At 38.2% G+C, this 12,474-nt stretch overlaps 2 protein-coding genes across 2 annotated transcripts in view; one reads left to right on the top strand and one right to left on the bottom strand.

Moving 5' to 3' along the window:
• Positions 1–690: 690 nt before the first annotated feature.
• LOC118406536 (acetylcholine receptor subunit alpha-type acr-16-like) lies at positions 691–6,523 on the top strand. The gene is made up of 11 exons (XM_035806599.1): positions 691–711; positions 1,977–2,048; positions 2,514–2,645; positions 3,096–3,287; positions 3,526–3,625; positions 3,860–4,017; positions 4,399–4,554; positions 5,141–5,317; positions 5,628–5,675; positions 5,850–5,966; positions 6,470–6,523. The coding sequence occupies exons 1-11, from the start codon at positions 691–693 to the stop codon at positions 6,521–6,523; spliced, it is 1,227 nt and encodes a 408-aa protein (XP_035662492.1).
• Positions 6,524–7,438: 915 nt separating this feature from the next.
• The window catches only part of LOC118406449 (SIN3-HDAC complex-associated factor-like), a gene marked incomplete in the record, with an annotated part of 15,050 nt that continues 10,014 nt past the window's right edge, over positions 7,439–12,474 (bottom strand). The window contains 1 exon segment of the mRNA XM_035806500.1: positions 7,439–12,356.

Here is a 12,474-nt window from a genome sequence, read left to right as displayed (position 1 = left end):
TTTTCTCTCTTTTTTTTGCAACAAACTTGAGTTTCCTTAGGCTGATATAAATGAAATACAACGTGGGGGTAATTGTATCTCTTTCGGTCCCGGCCCTCTGACGAGTCGGATCCGACCGGTAGTTGGGCCACGCCTCGGGTGATATGTTGTTTACTACATGTATGACCAACACAGTGCAAATACAAAAAGACCCAACACTGTGTGAAGTAAAATGCAGTACAATTTTATTGATACAAAACAATGATCACAATGTTATGAGCTCGAGTGTAGTTGTGTATATAAACTTCGAGCTCCGGGGACGCACATGTAAAGGTGGTATCTCACTGCACTTGGGGAACCCTAGCGGTGTTCGTTCACTTCGTCACTGTTGTGTCTTTCTCGACGATTTTTTTGTAATTTAGATATTGCGTTATACGTAAAAGTACGACTGAGAAGACAGCAAAATACACAGAATTTTGTTCTTTATCTCTGAAATTCGTTGAGTATTTTTTCGAACCCCGCAGTGCTGTATCGGTGACCCAAGTGCAGTGAGATACCACCTTAAACCCAGCCAATGCGTGCCGCAAGCTACCTAAAACCTGAGGGCACAACGTGAAACAATTTTGACGTACTGACGACACACCCATGGCACTGGTTGAACTACTTTCAGAGCTAGAGACGATGATCAAGTCATAACATGCACAACACAACATGGCGGACTCTGACAATGAGGTTAGTACCATTGTTTGTGGGCTCTTCTGACCGACATAATGCCACAAAAAATCATTATATGGGTTTTCAGTGTTGGAAGAACTTCTTCCAGAAACGTTTTAATGGAAGAAAACCAGAAGACAGGCCTAGAGTTAAAATAAGTCCTAGGGAAAGTCTATGTTGCCGTTGAGGATACAAACACGTCGATTTATTTCCGGGGCTCACGGATGCTTTAAGGTAAATGTTTCAACAGGACAAGATAGATACAAGAATGGAAGGAAACATTGGAACTGAGCAGTAGATATTCAGACCCTAGAACTGAGTGATCCATGCATGTATTAGCCAAGTGTGGCCCCTAGGCTCTGTAGCCATGTTGTTTAGGAATAACCTTTGCCAAGAGGGTTGTGGTTTTGGTGCGTTTATCTGTGTTTCTGTCAACAGCACAACTCGAAAAGCCGTGGAGGGATACTCATGATATTTAGTAGGTGGGTTAGGTCCTTGAAAGGGAAGGTCAAGTTTGATAATGGGCTCCCTCGCGGCTTTTTAAAGTACTGTAGCCGAACTTTCGGTTTTAGTATCTCGTGTTCTGGAAGTTTTGATGTCGTGATGTCTCAATTATAGATAATGAGCTCTTGGGGCAGAGAGTGAGTACTGTGAGTTTGGGCCAATGGAGACTACTTTTTTTAGATTGCAGGGGCCGATTTTGTTTCAAAGTTTGGGCGAGAATACGTAAACTTTGTGTTTACATAATAGTACTAATTCTTGGTATGTAGGTAGTCTATATGATGACATACATTTTTAAGTGTTGATTATGTAAATCAACACATAATTGGCATATTTCATGAGGAAAGTTAATGAATACACTGCATGCTATGATAACACACATGTAACTGAGAAAAAAGAGGAATGTTGATAGATATCAAATATGCAAACGAAGACCTTATTTGCATAATTGATGTTGATAAGAAAATGCCTTCTTTCATGCTGTGATCAACTTGTGTGTAATATGGGTAGAGATGATAATCAACTGAGAAAATTATGCAAATGAGGACCTTGTTTGCATAATGATTTTTTTAGAAATATTTATAGTACTTCACTCGAAAGTATTAATGTCATATGGCGAAGATATGAGGTCCCATAACTCTACTTTCATATCCCTTCACTTTCAGTACAAAGTCAATCTGCGAGCAGGAGAATACAGATATAGCTGAATACTGTTTGATATTTCTTACTAATAAGAATTCGTGTTTTTTCGGACGACGTTTCAGGATAATATATTTTCTCAGGCAAAGGATATCAGCAATTCTCTGGAGCGCAGCAGCGGCCAGAAATGGTGTAGCAGGAGATCACCAGGAAAGGTAATGGCTTGGTTTACATAAGCGTTTCGAAGTTGACTCTGAGCCGACTTATCATTGCAGCAGCGACACCTAGCTGCAGTGCGAAGTAGCTGCAGTTAGCATTGTCCTCAGGAAGGTGACAGGCCGTCACTGGAACGCACACGCACGCAAGAATTAACAATTTTTTGTGCACGCCGCGCCGTACGCTGTTCATTCGAAACTTGCAGTCCGGGCGCTGATTGGTCCGCGACAAATCAGGCAAACTCAGTAATATTCATAAGCAAGGAGCAACTAGTACCGACTTTCTGAGGCTGAAAAGGCAGGGGTGATATCGTAAGGCGTTGCCGCGATAGTCAACCCTGTGTGGGAGGGTGCTGGAATATTGGCTGGGTAATTCTTAAAACTGATTGTGTCGAAGAACTTTGTGCATTCTTTCCACATAACGTTATTTACAAAGAAAGATACTAATGTTCCCTACCCCTCCAGGTCCGTGTGCTGATTACTCCCACCCTGTTCTCACTGAGGGATGTGGACACCGTTAAACAGGAGTTCTCCGCAGAACTCTGGTTTGAGATCTTCTACAAGGATCCAAATCTCAAAGGGATCAAAAATAGAGATGTAAGGGAGATAAGTAAAATAAACAAGATTTTGTACACGTGACGTCAGCAATGGGTCAAAGGTTATTGAAAGTCGATATCGCCCCCTGACCCAGTGAAGTTTGTTATATGGTAGCTAATTTAATTAAAGAAGTTTATTTGCAAGTTCGTGCCCGAGGGCTAATTGCAAATGCATGGTATAAACATAGATATACAAGTGACAATGAACAGTTATAAAAAATATTCTACTCTAATATTAGTGTTGCCTATTTCTAAACAGGTCGGGTTTGATTTCTTTTTTGGAAGCAGAGGGAGACGAAAAGCCTCACCTTTTAACAATATCCTTACTCCCGGGATCAAAACCCGCCCGATCCCGGGCCGTCAGACCACAAACCCAGCACGCAACAGATTACGCCAAAAGGCTTAGAGCAGTGCTTGAACCTCATTGATACAACTGTATTCTACTTTTCAGGAAGTAGACTGGGACAATCAGTGGGACCCACGGATTGAAATAAGAAACACGGTGACCGTTGAGAAGAACGTGACACAACAAAACCTGATCGAGGTTGTCGGTGAGGACGTACCCATAGTGCACGAGTTCAGGAAGGTTCGGGCAACCTTCAAGGCTGACATGAACCTCGCCGACTTCCCTGTAGACCACCAGGTATATAGTTCAACATACTATTCCACGTACAGTTCCAAGTGTGTGTAGTCGCAGTGCAGTGAACCACGCTATAACGTCACATCTATTGCCCCTCTCGCGGCAGCAAAATCGATAAGCGGGCAGTGATACACCCAATGTTCTTCCTCGTGACTTTTAGGGTTCGGATGATGTTTGCAGCTCACTTATATGGTAGAATGTCCGATGAAAAAATCTTTCATGTTATGATTTATTCTTTCAGAAACTGACTATCCAACTGATGTCAGGCTGGTCAACCAAGAGGGTGGAGCTGAGAAAGAACTATGGGTCCATCGACAACATCAGTGATGACGACTTTGCAGGTAGAACACAATCCTAGAATACAAGGATTAGCAGCCTCTAGTACTGTCTCTGATCCCACAACACGATACAACATGGTGTCAGAAGTGGGATTAATATTCGAAGCCATGTCCCCATTTGGACGTTAGTTAGGTTACATATACAGACCTGTACTAGTTGTGGGGAATGCTAATGGTCTCTTCTGCGTCATTACCAGAAGAGGGAACGTCATCATATTTACATGATCTTTACTTCAGATGACGATCAGTGGAAGGTGATTAAGTACCTTGAGTGCAATCCTGGCGAAAAGGGTAACAAGCAGTCAAAAACGTTCGGCAAGTACCCATTGTACAACATCACGGCGCATGTGCAGAGGAAGACGACTTTTTACATGTGGAACACCGTACTCGTGTTGGTAAGTACAGTACCGTTTACCCTGTCCCATTGTCACGTTTGAGGACCATGATAACTTCCAGTACCCATCTGCTTTGAACAGTGCTTGATGTCATTATTTACCAGCCAATGACGTTGCTTCCTACGGTCAAGAGGCAGACTGATTGGCTGGTAACTTTCCCAACAACAGTAGGAGGGTGTTGGTGGTGGGGGGTTGATTGTCAGACAGCATCAGCTTCCATTTGCACCATGTACTACTCATATCCCCTATCAAATTGTGGGGCTGTATGCAAGTGTCATAAAGCAGTGTGTCTTTATAATCTTGGGATATCGTCTGCCACCTATGAATGCATGTTTGTTTCTTTCTTCACAGTTCTTCATCATTTTTGTTTTTACTTCACAGTTCGTCATCATGGGCCTCTCTTTCACCGTGTTCTCCATCCCGCCAGAAGAGCACAAAGACCGCCTCGGCATCACCTTTACCCTCCTGCTTACAACAGTGGCCTTCAAGTTGGTTGTATCCCAGTATCTACCCACCGTCTCCTACCTAACTCTGCTGGTGAGTAAAAAAGTCTCATTCACGTATTACTCCGAGTGGTTACCCTAAAAGAGTACTGAAGTAAAAAGTAAACATAACAAAATTCATAACGATCCATCAGCTTGTTCGAATTCTCGAATTAGTCTCCTCTAATATTTCATGATGCAAAATCGCGGTCCCTCCAGTTCCAAAAAAAAAAAAGTCGCTAGGGGACCAAATTTATAGCACTCTCTCTATCCACCACTTCTTAAAAATACGACTACAACATGTCAAGAATACGAGATATCAAAAAAAAAACTTTCAGTGCAGTACCTTAGAAAGTCGCTAAGGGGCCTATTATTGAACTTGACTTTCATTTTCTGATCCCTACTAGCCCAAATGTTACATACGGACAGACACAATGACAAATACACCCAAAATATAACCATCTTCGGGAAGGTAATTAGCAGATAAGGTTTGGACAGCACTAATTAATCGGATGTACACAGTCAAATTGATCAGATAGCCAACCACAATATGATTAGACTATGATATCTTCTATGTACATACTTGTTCCAAATTATCTTTAACTAATAAGATACACTTAAAACAGTGTTCATTTTCTCAGGACAAGTATGTGCTGGGATGTATTATCTTCCAGTGCTGCGTGGCAGTGGAGAACACTTTGGCCTCGGTCTTCTGGGACAAGAAGAGTGCAAGGATGTTTGACAGGGTCTGTGGCTCCATATTGGCGGTTGTGTTCGTCTTGGCACACTTGATCTTTGGGAAAATGATTCGGTTGAAGGTATGTTCACAGACAGACGAAAATCAATTTACATTTCCAAATAGAAAGAGTTACATGGTGGTGCTAGCAATGCTTGACTGTAACATTTAAGGAGGGGTAAAAATGATAAAATTGATTTGTTGCAAATTGGTTACCTTTTCTGATTCCTTCAATCTAATACTTCATATGTATTTTACCTTGGTTCCAGAAATATTACATCCTATGCTTTCTCCTAGGGTTTCAATTAGGATTTGGCGGAGGTGGGTGAATGTCATATGAAATGACTCAATGTTCCTGTACTCATATACTACTTTTTCCTTTACTCTACTAGAGGATCAAGAACGACAGTGAACTGTTGGAGATAGAATACAAGTTCAAGGTAAATACTTGTCTTTGATAGTGTTAACATTATGACACGGTTAAACACTGAAAGGTTAAAAATGGTTGAAGGACAACGTCGTCATTAATATAATGCTTCTTTGTAAACATTTGAAAATTATATGACTGTCTCAGATTTAATCGACATTGATTATTGTTTCTTACGTACAAACAGCGTCTGAAGGGAAAAATTGAGGAAGCTTATAAGGAGCGGGAAAAGTACAAGGGGCAGCCAGGAGACACCAAGTCCAACTTGATCATTAAGGGGTTTACTGATGATGAGGTTCAAGAGGTAATGACTGTTCTCCTTTGAAACTGTAGTGTGGATACACCCAGAACATGTACACACATATATACATGTCCGTAAATCCACACAGATTTGCATAGACACATTTGTACATACACACACACGTAAACCGAACATGCATGTATGTGCGCATGTACACATACCCCAAACACACACACATGCACACATATATACATATATGCACACACACATACACACAAAACAGACACACGCACTCTCACACTCAATGCATGCACATGACACACGTGCAAATACAGACACACACACAAAGCCATACATATACGCACGCCTCCCAAAGCATTTTTTTTTAATCTTAAAAATAGAATTATATGTTTAATTTTAATTTTAAGAAGCAATGTCAGTTTTCAGCCAAATAACCTAAAAGTTTAAAACCCTCTAATATAGTCTTCTAGCAATAAATCGATCTCTGCTCATCTTAGCTGTCCTAAGAAGTAATTTGCTGTTTTTTTCTTTCTTTCCCACAAAAGTTTGAGCAAAACACCGAGTCAAATTCTGAAGAGGTTCCTCTGAACAATGTTTAAGACCTTCAAAACAACCATGATGGAGGATAGGGCAGTGACGACTTGAATGTGCTCTGCTGGATGAAATGTACTAGATCTGTATATTTGCTTACACTTTTTCTTGCTTTAAAGTTCATTCCAAAACGCATGTTTTAGACAACCCGAAAGTTGGTACTGTTAACTGGTGGTATTTGGCATAGGAATGACATATATTAGATAATAATAGTGAATACTGGAAGAAAAACTTTGTGTACATGTATGCTTCAACTCTAAATAGAGTAAGAATATGTACTATGTAATGTATAAGTAAGGTGGAGGTTTATATTTTTGTGCATGATGAATAGTAGGAAAATAAATTATTACTGACATATTTTTTACACACACACACACACACACACACACACACACACATATAAGGGTACAAAGAAGAGTGACTGTGTATTTTGTGCAAACGTACGTGTGGAATAATACTTAATATTATCACAGTATGTAATCAGGATAACCACCTATTAATAACATTAATCACCACATAGTTTAGTCTAACATATTTAGCATTACCCGGGCTGTATTTTCATTTGATACTGGTGTTCTCACCGGAACTTACGTTATATTTTACGGTAATTAAGCGCAGAGATCTATAGTTCAATTCGAACACCTTCGTTCATTGCTGTCCAAAATTCCAACAACTGTTCTTGAATCAAACGGGCAGACTGTTGGTTCTTTTGCTTCCACTGGTGAATAAAGTTGTTGATGCAATGAGCATTAATGTCACAACTTTTTGTTTGTTTTAAATAAGATACAACGCAGGGTACGTATTTGTATCGCCCTCAGTTCTGGCCCTCCAATGTTTCAGATCCTACCTCGGGTGATACAGTATACCCTGCTTTGTATGTACGACGAACACATGGCAAAGATATGAAGACCCACAACACCATGTGAAGTAAAATGCAGTACAAATTTATTGATACAAAACAATGATCACAATGTTATGAACGTCAGTGGCTAGCACTTGGCACAAAGAAATGGTCAACAAATACTTTTATCCAGGCATGATATAAAAGTTGACAAGAAAGTACATTATATGTGTTATTTACTGTGTCCTCAAAAATTTATATTGTATACTATATGCCTGAAAGTACAACTATGACTCAGTCATTACTAAATATGGTCGGTTAGGGGGGAAATCGAATATCTATAGGGCCTTAACTGTTTGAAAATGCATCTCCTAGAAATATGGCCCATTTTCTTTAGAAAAGCGGTAACATTTTCCTTGAAACAATGCTACATAGAAGTATCAAAATAAACATTTCCGAATGAATCCTGTACAAAACATGGTGTAAGGTATATATATATAAATACATGAAAATACAGATATGTTTACCAAAAATGACTGAAAAAAGCTGCCCTTGGTAAAACAAAATGGCCGATATGCTATACCCCAAAGTACTAAGACATAAATCTTTTACTTTACTCGAGCATTACATGTCCCCGACAATGCAAAGGCTAAAACTCACTTACTCACAATACAATCTAAGGTGAAAAATTCGTGAGTTTGGCAAAAGCCAAAATTCGAGACGAATATACTGCTAACTTCTGGATGGGGGAGGGCATTTACCTGTAGCATGCAAATAAATTATTGCAGTGAATTTGAAATACTATAGGAAGACTTTCAACTATGAATCAAGTGAAGGTAAAGTTCTTTTAACATTCAAAATGAACACTGCAGTACTACTCCTAACCACATGGTGGCACTGCAGCAAAAAAATGCTGTCCCAAACATGATTTGAATTTGCCCCCCTCCCCCTTGTTCACATTTTTGGTTGTGTTAAGGACCTTAACCTTAGAATGAATTGATCAATTCTTTGTGAGGACACATTTTGACAAAAACAGGCAATTTCGGACAAGTAACACTAAGATTGTGCTAGATAAATGTCTGCAAATTTTCATTTCTTGACTTTTTTTGACATCTACAATCTTACTTCTATTGTCACAAAAGTTATTGCTAGAGCCTACTACACTTACTACACATCGACGTAACATACAACACGCACGACTTTGACCAAGACACCGTAACAAGGCAACAAAGAAATGTGTATAAAATACTACCTAGTCGTCACACATAGCTACATTCTATCATACGTTCTGCTAGTTCTAGTTCTATCGTATCAATCTTGTAATATCATATACAGAGCTTCATTTGATAATTAATAGGACATTTGGTGTTACATGTGATTGTAGCCTCTTTGAATGAACAATGGTGATATCAATAAGTTTGGCAGTTTTACAAGTATTCACCTTTGAAGAGACATTTATGCAACAGAAGCAGAAATGTCACAAAATATATTAGAATCATTGAAGTTTACTATTTTGGCCACACCATTGCATTAAATATGGTTCCGTCAAAAGTATGGTGGTTAGTGGTTACAACTTATAAAAGGTTGCTTTGAAATTGGAATTATTGAAATTACAAATAATTGTGAATTTGCAAATTTGTGAAATTTGGTAGAAATTCATGCAATGTGGATTTGTATATGTTTGTTTGCAACATATGAATTTTGAAGCAAAGAGAAAATTGCAACTTTGTTGTTGATACAATGGTAGCAATGCAGTGTAAATGACGGAATAAGAGCAAAAATAAACAGCAAATTTTTGTTTTGTTTTACGGTACCATACGCAATGGTGTGGCCTGTTTGATATGTTTGGTCCCAATACACATTTCATATCATACGATCTACACGATAACTAGTAACATTTACATTACATATCATATACAAAGTTAGTCAACTACGATTGACTACAAATGAGAGGGAACCTATACGTGTATAAATCATCGGAATTTCATATATACATTGTTTCATTCTGTGTGGAATTTCTCAGGCAAAAAAGCACCATATAAATAAGTTACTGGCAGAAGCTATTGTACAAATTGTTGTTAAAAAAAGGCCAGTTCTAAAAATCGAGACCAACGCTGTACTTCATTGTATTCTTCCGTATGAAGAGTTGGAATTTTGACATGATTATCCTACTTGGATTCATTAAAAAATACTGTTGAAAAACTTCCCCATTTCAAGTTTTCCCCTCCCACATTATTAATAACGAGCTGCCAAAGTAATAACATACTTTGTCCAATTTATGCACATAGAGAAACATTGTAAAACTATAAACAGAGTAAGTTTAGCTCCATTTTATTTTCTTATACCTGGCATTTAGCAACAGTAGTCAGACATTAGAAGTTTCGCAGTAGACAGTGTATCTCTTTCAGAGTGGCACAAAAATTTGATAGAAGACGGTAGACACAGTATTGGAACTTAAGATGCAACATATGTTGATGATACAACTGTATCTGCTTCTATTATTATACCAGTATATAACAATGGTCTTGTAAGTATATAATACAACATTTGGCCTGGCAGTATATTATAGTTTTTTGCGGTATATCATAATAATGAGTTCTGTGATTTGTTTTTGTATAGCAGTTGTGTTGAGGTAGAGTATTATGCGTAAGTATATTTGTAGTCTGTTATACATAATATTGTGTCTTTAATATTTGGCAGGTATATTTCAATAGAAACTATTCCAAAACTAAGTGTTCTGCAAGAAGTGCATTTTTAGGATGCACTGAATGTTCATTAGTTCCACAATGATGTAGTAGGTTTTTTTGGGGAAAATGTCCAAGTCCTCTGTAAAAACTGTCATATTTAAAATCTAAAATTCGTTTAAGTCAGGCCACATCAATAGAATTACTTGGTACTCGGAAATTTTCATCGAAAGTTTTAGCAAGAAGACAAGACAATGTTGGGTAGTACATGTACATCAGACCGGAATTGGCTTAATTGTAAAATCTTTACGTTCAGTTTGAAAAAAATCCCTTAACATTGAGAAAATAAGTTTCGGATATGCAGAAAAATATCTCTGACCTTTTTGGTTTTTAACTGTCTAAAACCTTCAAAAGGTCGTAAAATTTCCTCTGCAAAAAGAAGAAAATGTTGCTGTTTTCCAAGTCTATTACTGAGGTTTTGTGCTTGCTTCTTATTGTAATGTGTAATATTGCATGTACATGTTTCTCAAATTGCATGTCAAATGTATGCCAACATGAAATTTTACATATAACCATTCTAAAGAAAAAAGTACTTCTAGCACACATGATATATGCCTTGGGTTTGCACTGATAAAATGGCCTTAAATCTGAGAACCATGAAATTCAATTGGTGTGGCCTAAATAAAGGATGACAGTAGGAAGGTAATCTTACTCGGCATTTGTAAGCAAAGCACAGTCTTGAAGTATTCACAGCTTTGAACATCAGTGCTAAGAAAAAGTAGTTTAGCTAGTTTAGCTCTTACACTAACAAAAGAACTGTTTCCCTCGGGCGTATTTATGTAGTCTAAAATTGCACGAAATCCCGAAGACTTTCATATCTCCACATGATTCAACGTACTGACAGTGTTTTTGCTAATTGTCAAATAAATACGAGAAAAGTTCGCTAAGGAATAAATACAAAATTCTATTGCTTGAAGATCAGTTGGGGAACGTTTATAAAAAAGCTGCCATAAAAAAGTGGCTTCTCTTTCCAAATTCATGGGGTAGAAAATATATTTAAAGTAACAAAATAAATGCTGAAAAATATAGTTATGCGGAAAAATTTCTTGCACTATTTTCACTATCCTAACTTAAAAGTGAATACTGAATGGCAGCAACTGCATTAAGCTTTTTGACAATAGCTTGAGTGAAATTAGTGCCTTTGTCTCATTAAGTTCGTGAGATATCTTCTTCTTTTTTTCAAAATCTAAATTTTTCACAAAAATCTCATCTAAGCAACATACTCCGGACTTCAGTGATGTAAAGTTAACTTCCAATTAAAATTCTTGTCAAACTTTTCTGCCGAAAATGTAAGAAACGGGGTCTTTAGCACAAATTTGGTTGCAACAAAAGTCAGGGTTTTAACTCCTGGGTACAAAAACTTTGGCAGGAATTTCTAGCAACAGCCCTATGCAAGATATCGTTTTCCCCACAATCCCAAGTACAGTAGTGATGCATTGTTGTCTAAGGTCAAAGAACAAGGCCCCTCCCTGTTCATATGGAGCAGCCTTAACCTTTGACCTTACCCATGATCCCTTGCAACACTGGAAAATCTTATGGGCAAGGATAGCACAGTTAATGTCCTTTAAAAAGGCACTGTCGGATGATGTACAAGGATATGATTGCCGACTACTTGTGCCACTTTGCCTTTTTAGTATTTTTCGTCAACCAAAAGGGTTTTAAAGTCGTTATGCTATGTTCAAAATTTGCCATTCACTGTACAATAGTTAAGTACTACAATAACTTTGCAGAAAATTTTAAAGCCTGGCTATGTATGGAAGTGGCACTCTGTGATCTTCTCAAGGCACAGATTGTCTGGCATTCTTGTCTTATTGCATGACAGTTAAGAGATCTGATCTTCCATAAAACCTACCCATTCTGCAATGGAACAGCCCATGTTTCTGTCAGATCTGACTGCTTTGGGACTGGTCCAATGTGAAACGGGGGGTTGCTACAAACATCATCCTGTTGTTATTCTAAAATCACAGATTGCACTCTCACTGAGAAGTTATGTACTGTTGGTCTTTTGCATCCTACCTAAACTGAAATGGAATGGTCCGCATTTCAGTCAGATCTGACAGCTTTTAGACAGGTCCATTATGAGAAGAGGGGAGTTAAGAGACATCTTTAGCCAGCATATGCTGGTTGCTATTGTTTATGCCCATCAAAAAACTTTGCCGTGTTTTAAAGACAGTTATGTCGTTTGATCTTGCCTCTTCCTACTGTAAAACTGAGGGAAACATTTACGAAATCTTATGAAAAAACACATAAGTTTTGTGCAAACTTGTGGTATGTACCCTGTTCCATATTTGGTCATTTTGGACCAACAAATGATGTAAAATGACCATATAAGGTATCCAAATCTTGCGTCTATCTAGCTAAATTGTCGCTGCGA

This window comes from Branchiostoma floridae, chromosome 19 (genome assembly GCF_000003815.2).
Source record: "Branchiostoma floridae strain S238N-H82 chromosome 19, Bfl_VNyyK, whole genome shotgun sequence".
Lineage (NCBI taxonomy): Eukaryota > Metazoa > Chordata > Leptocardii > Amphioxiformes > Branchiostomatidae > Branchiostoma > Branchiostoma floridae.
Note: the sequence above shows the minus strand (reverse complement) of the source record. Positions and strands in the feature narration are given on the sequence as shown.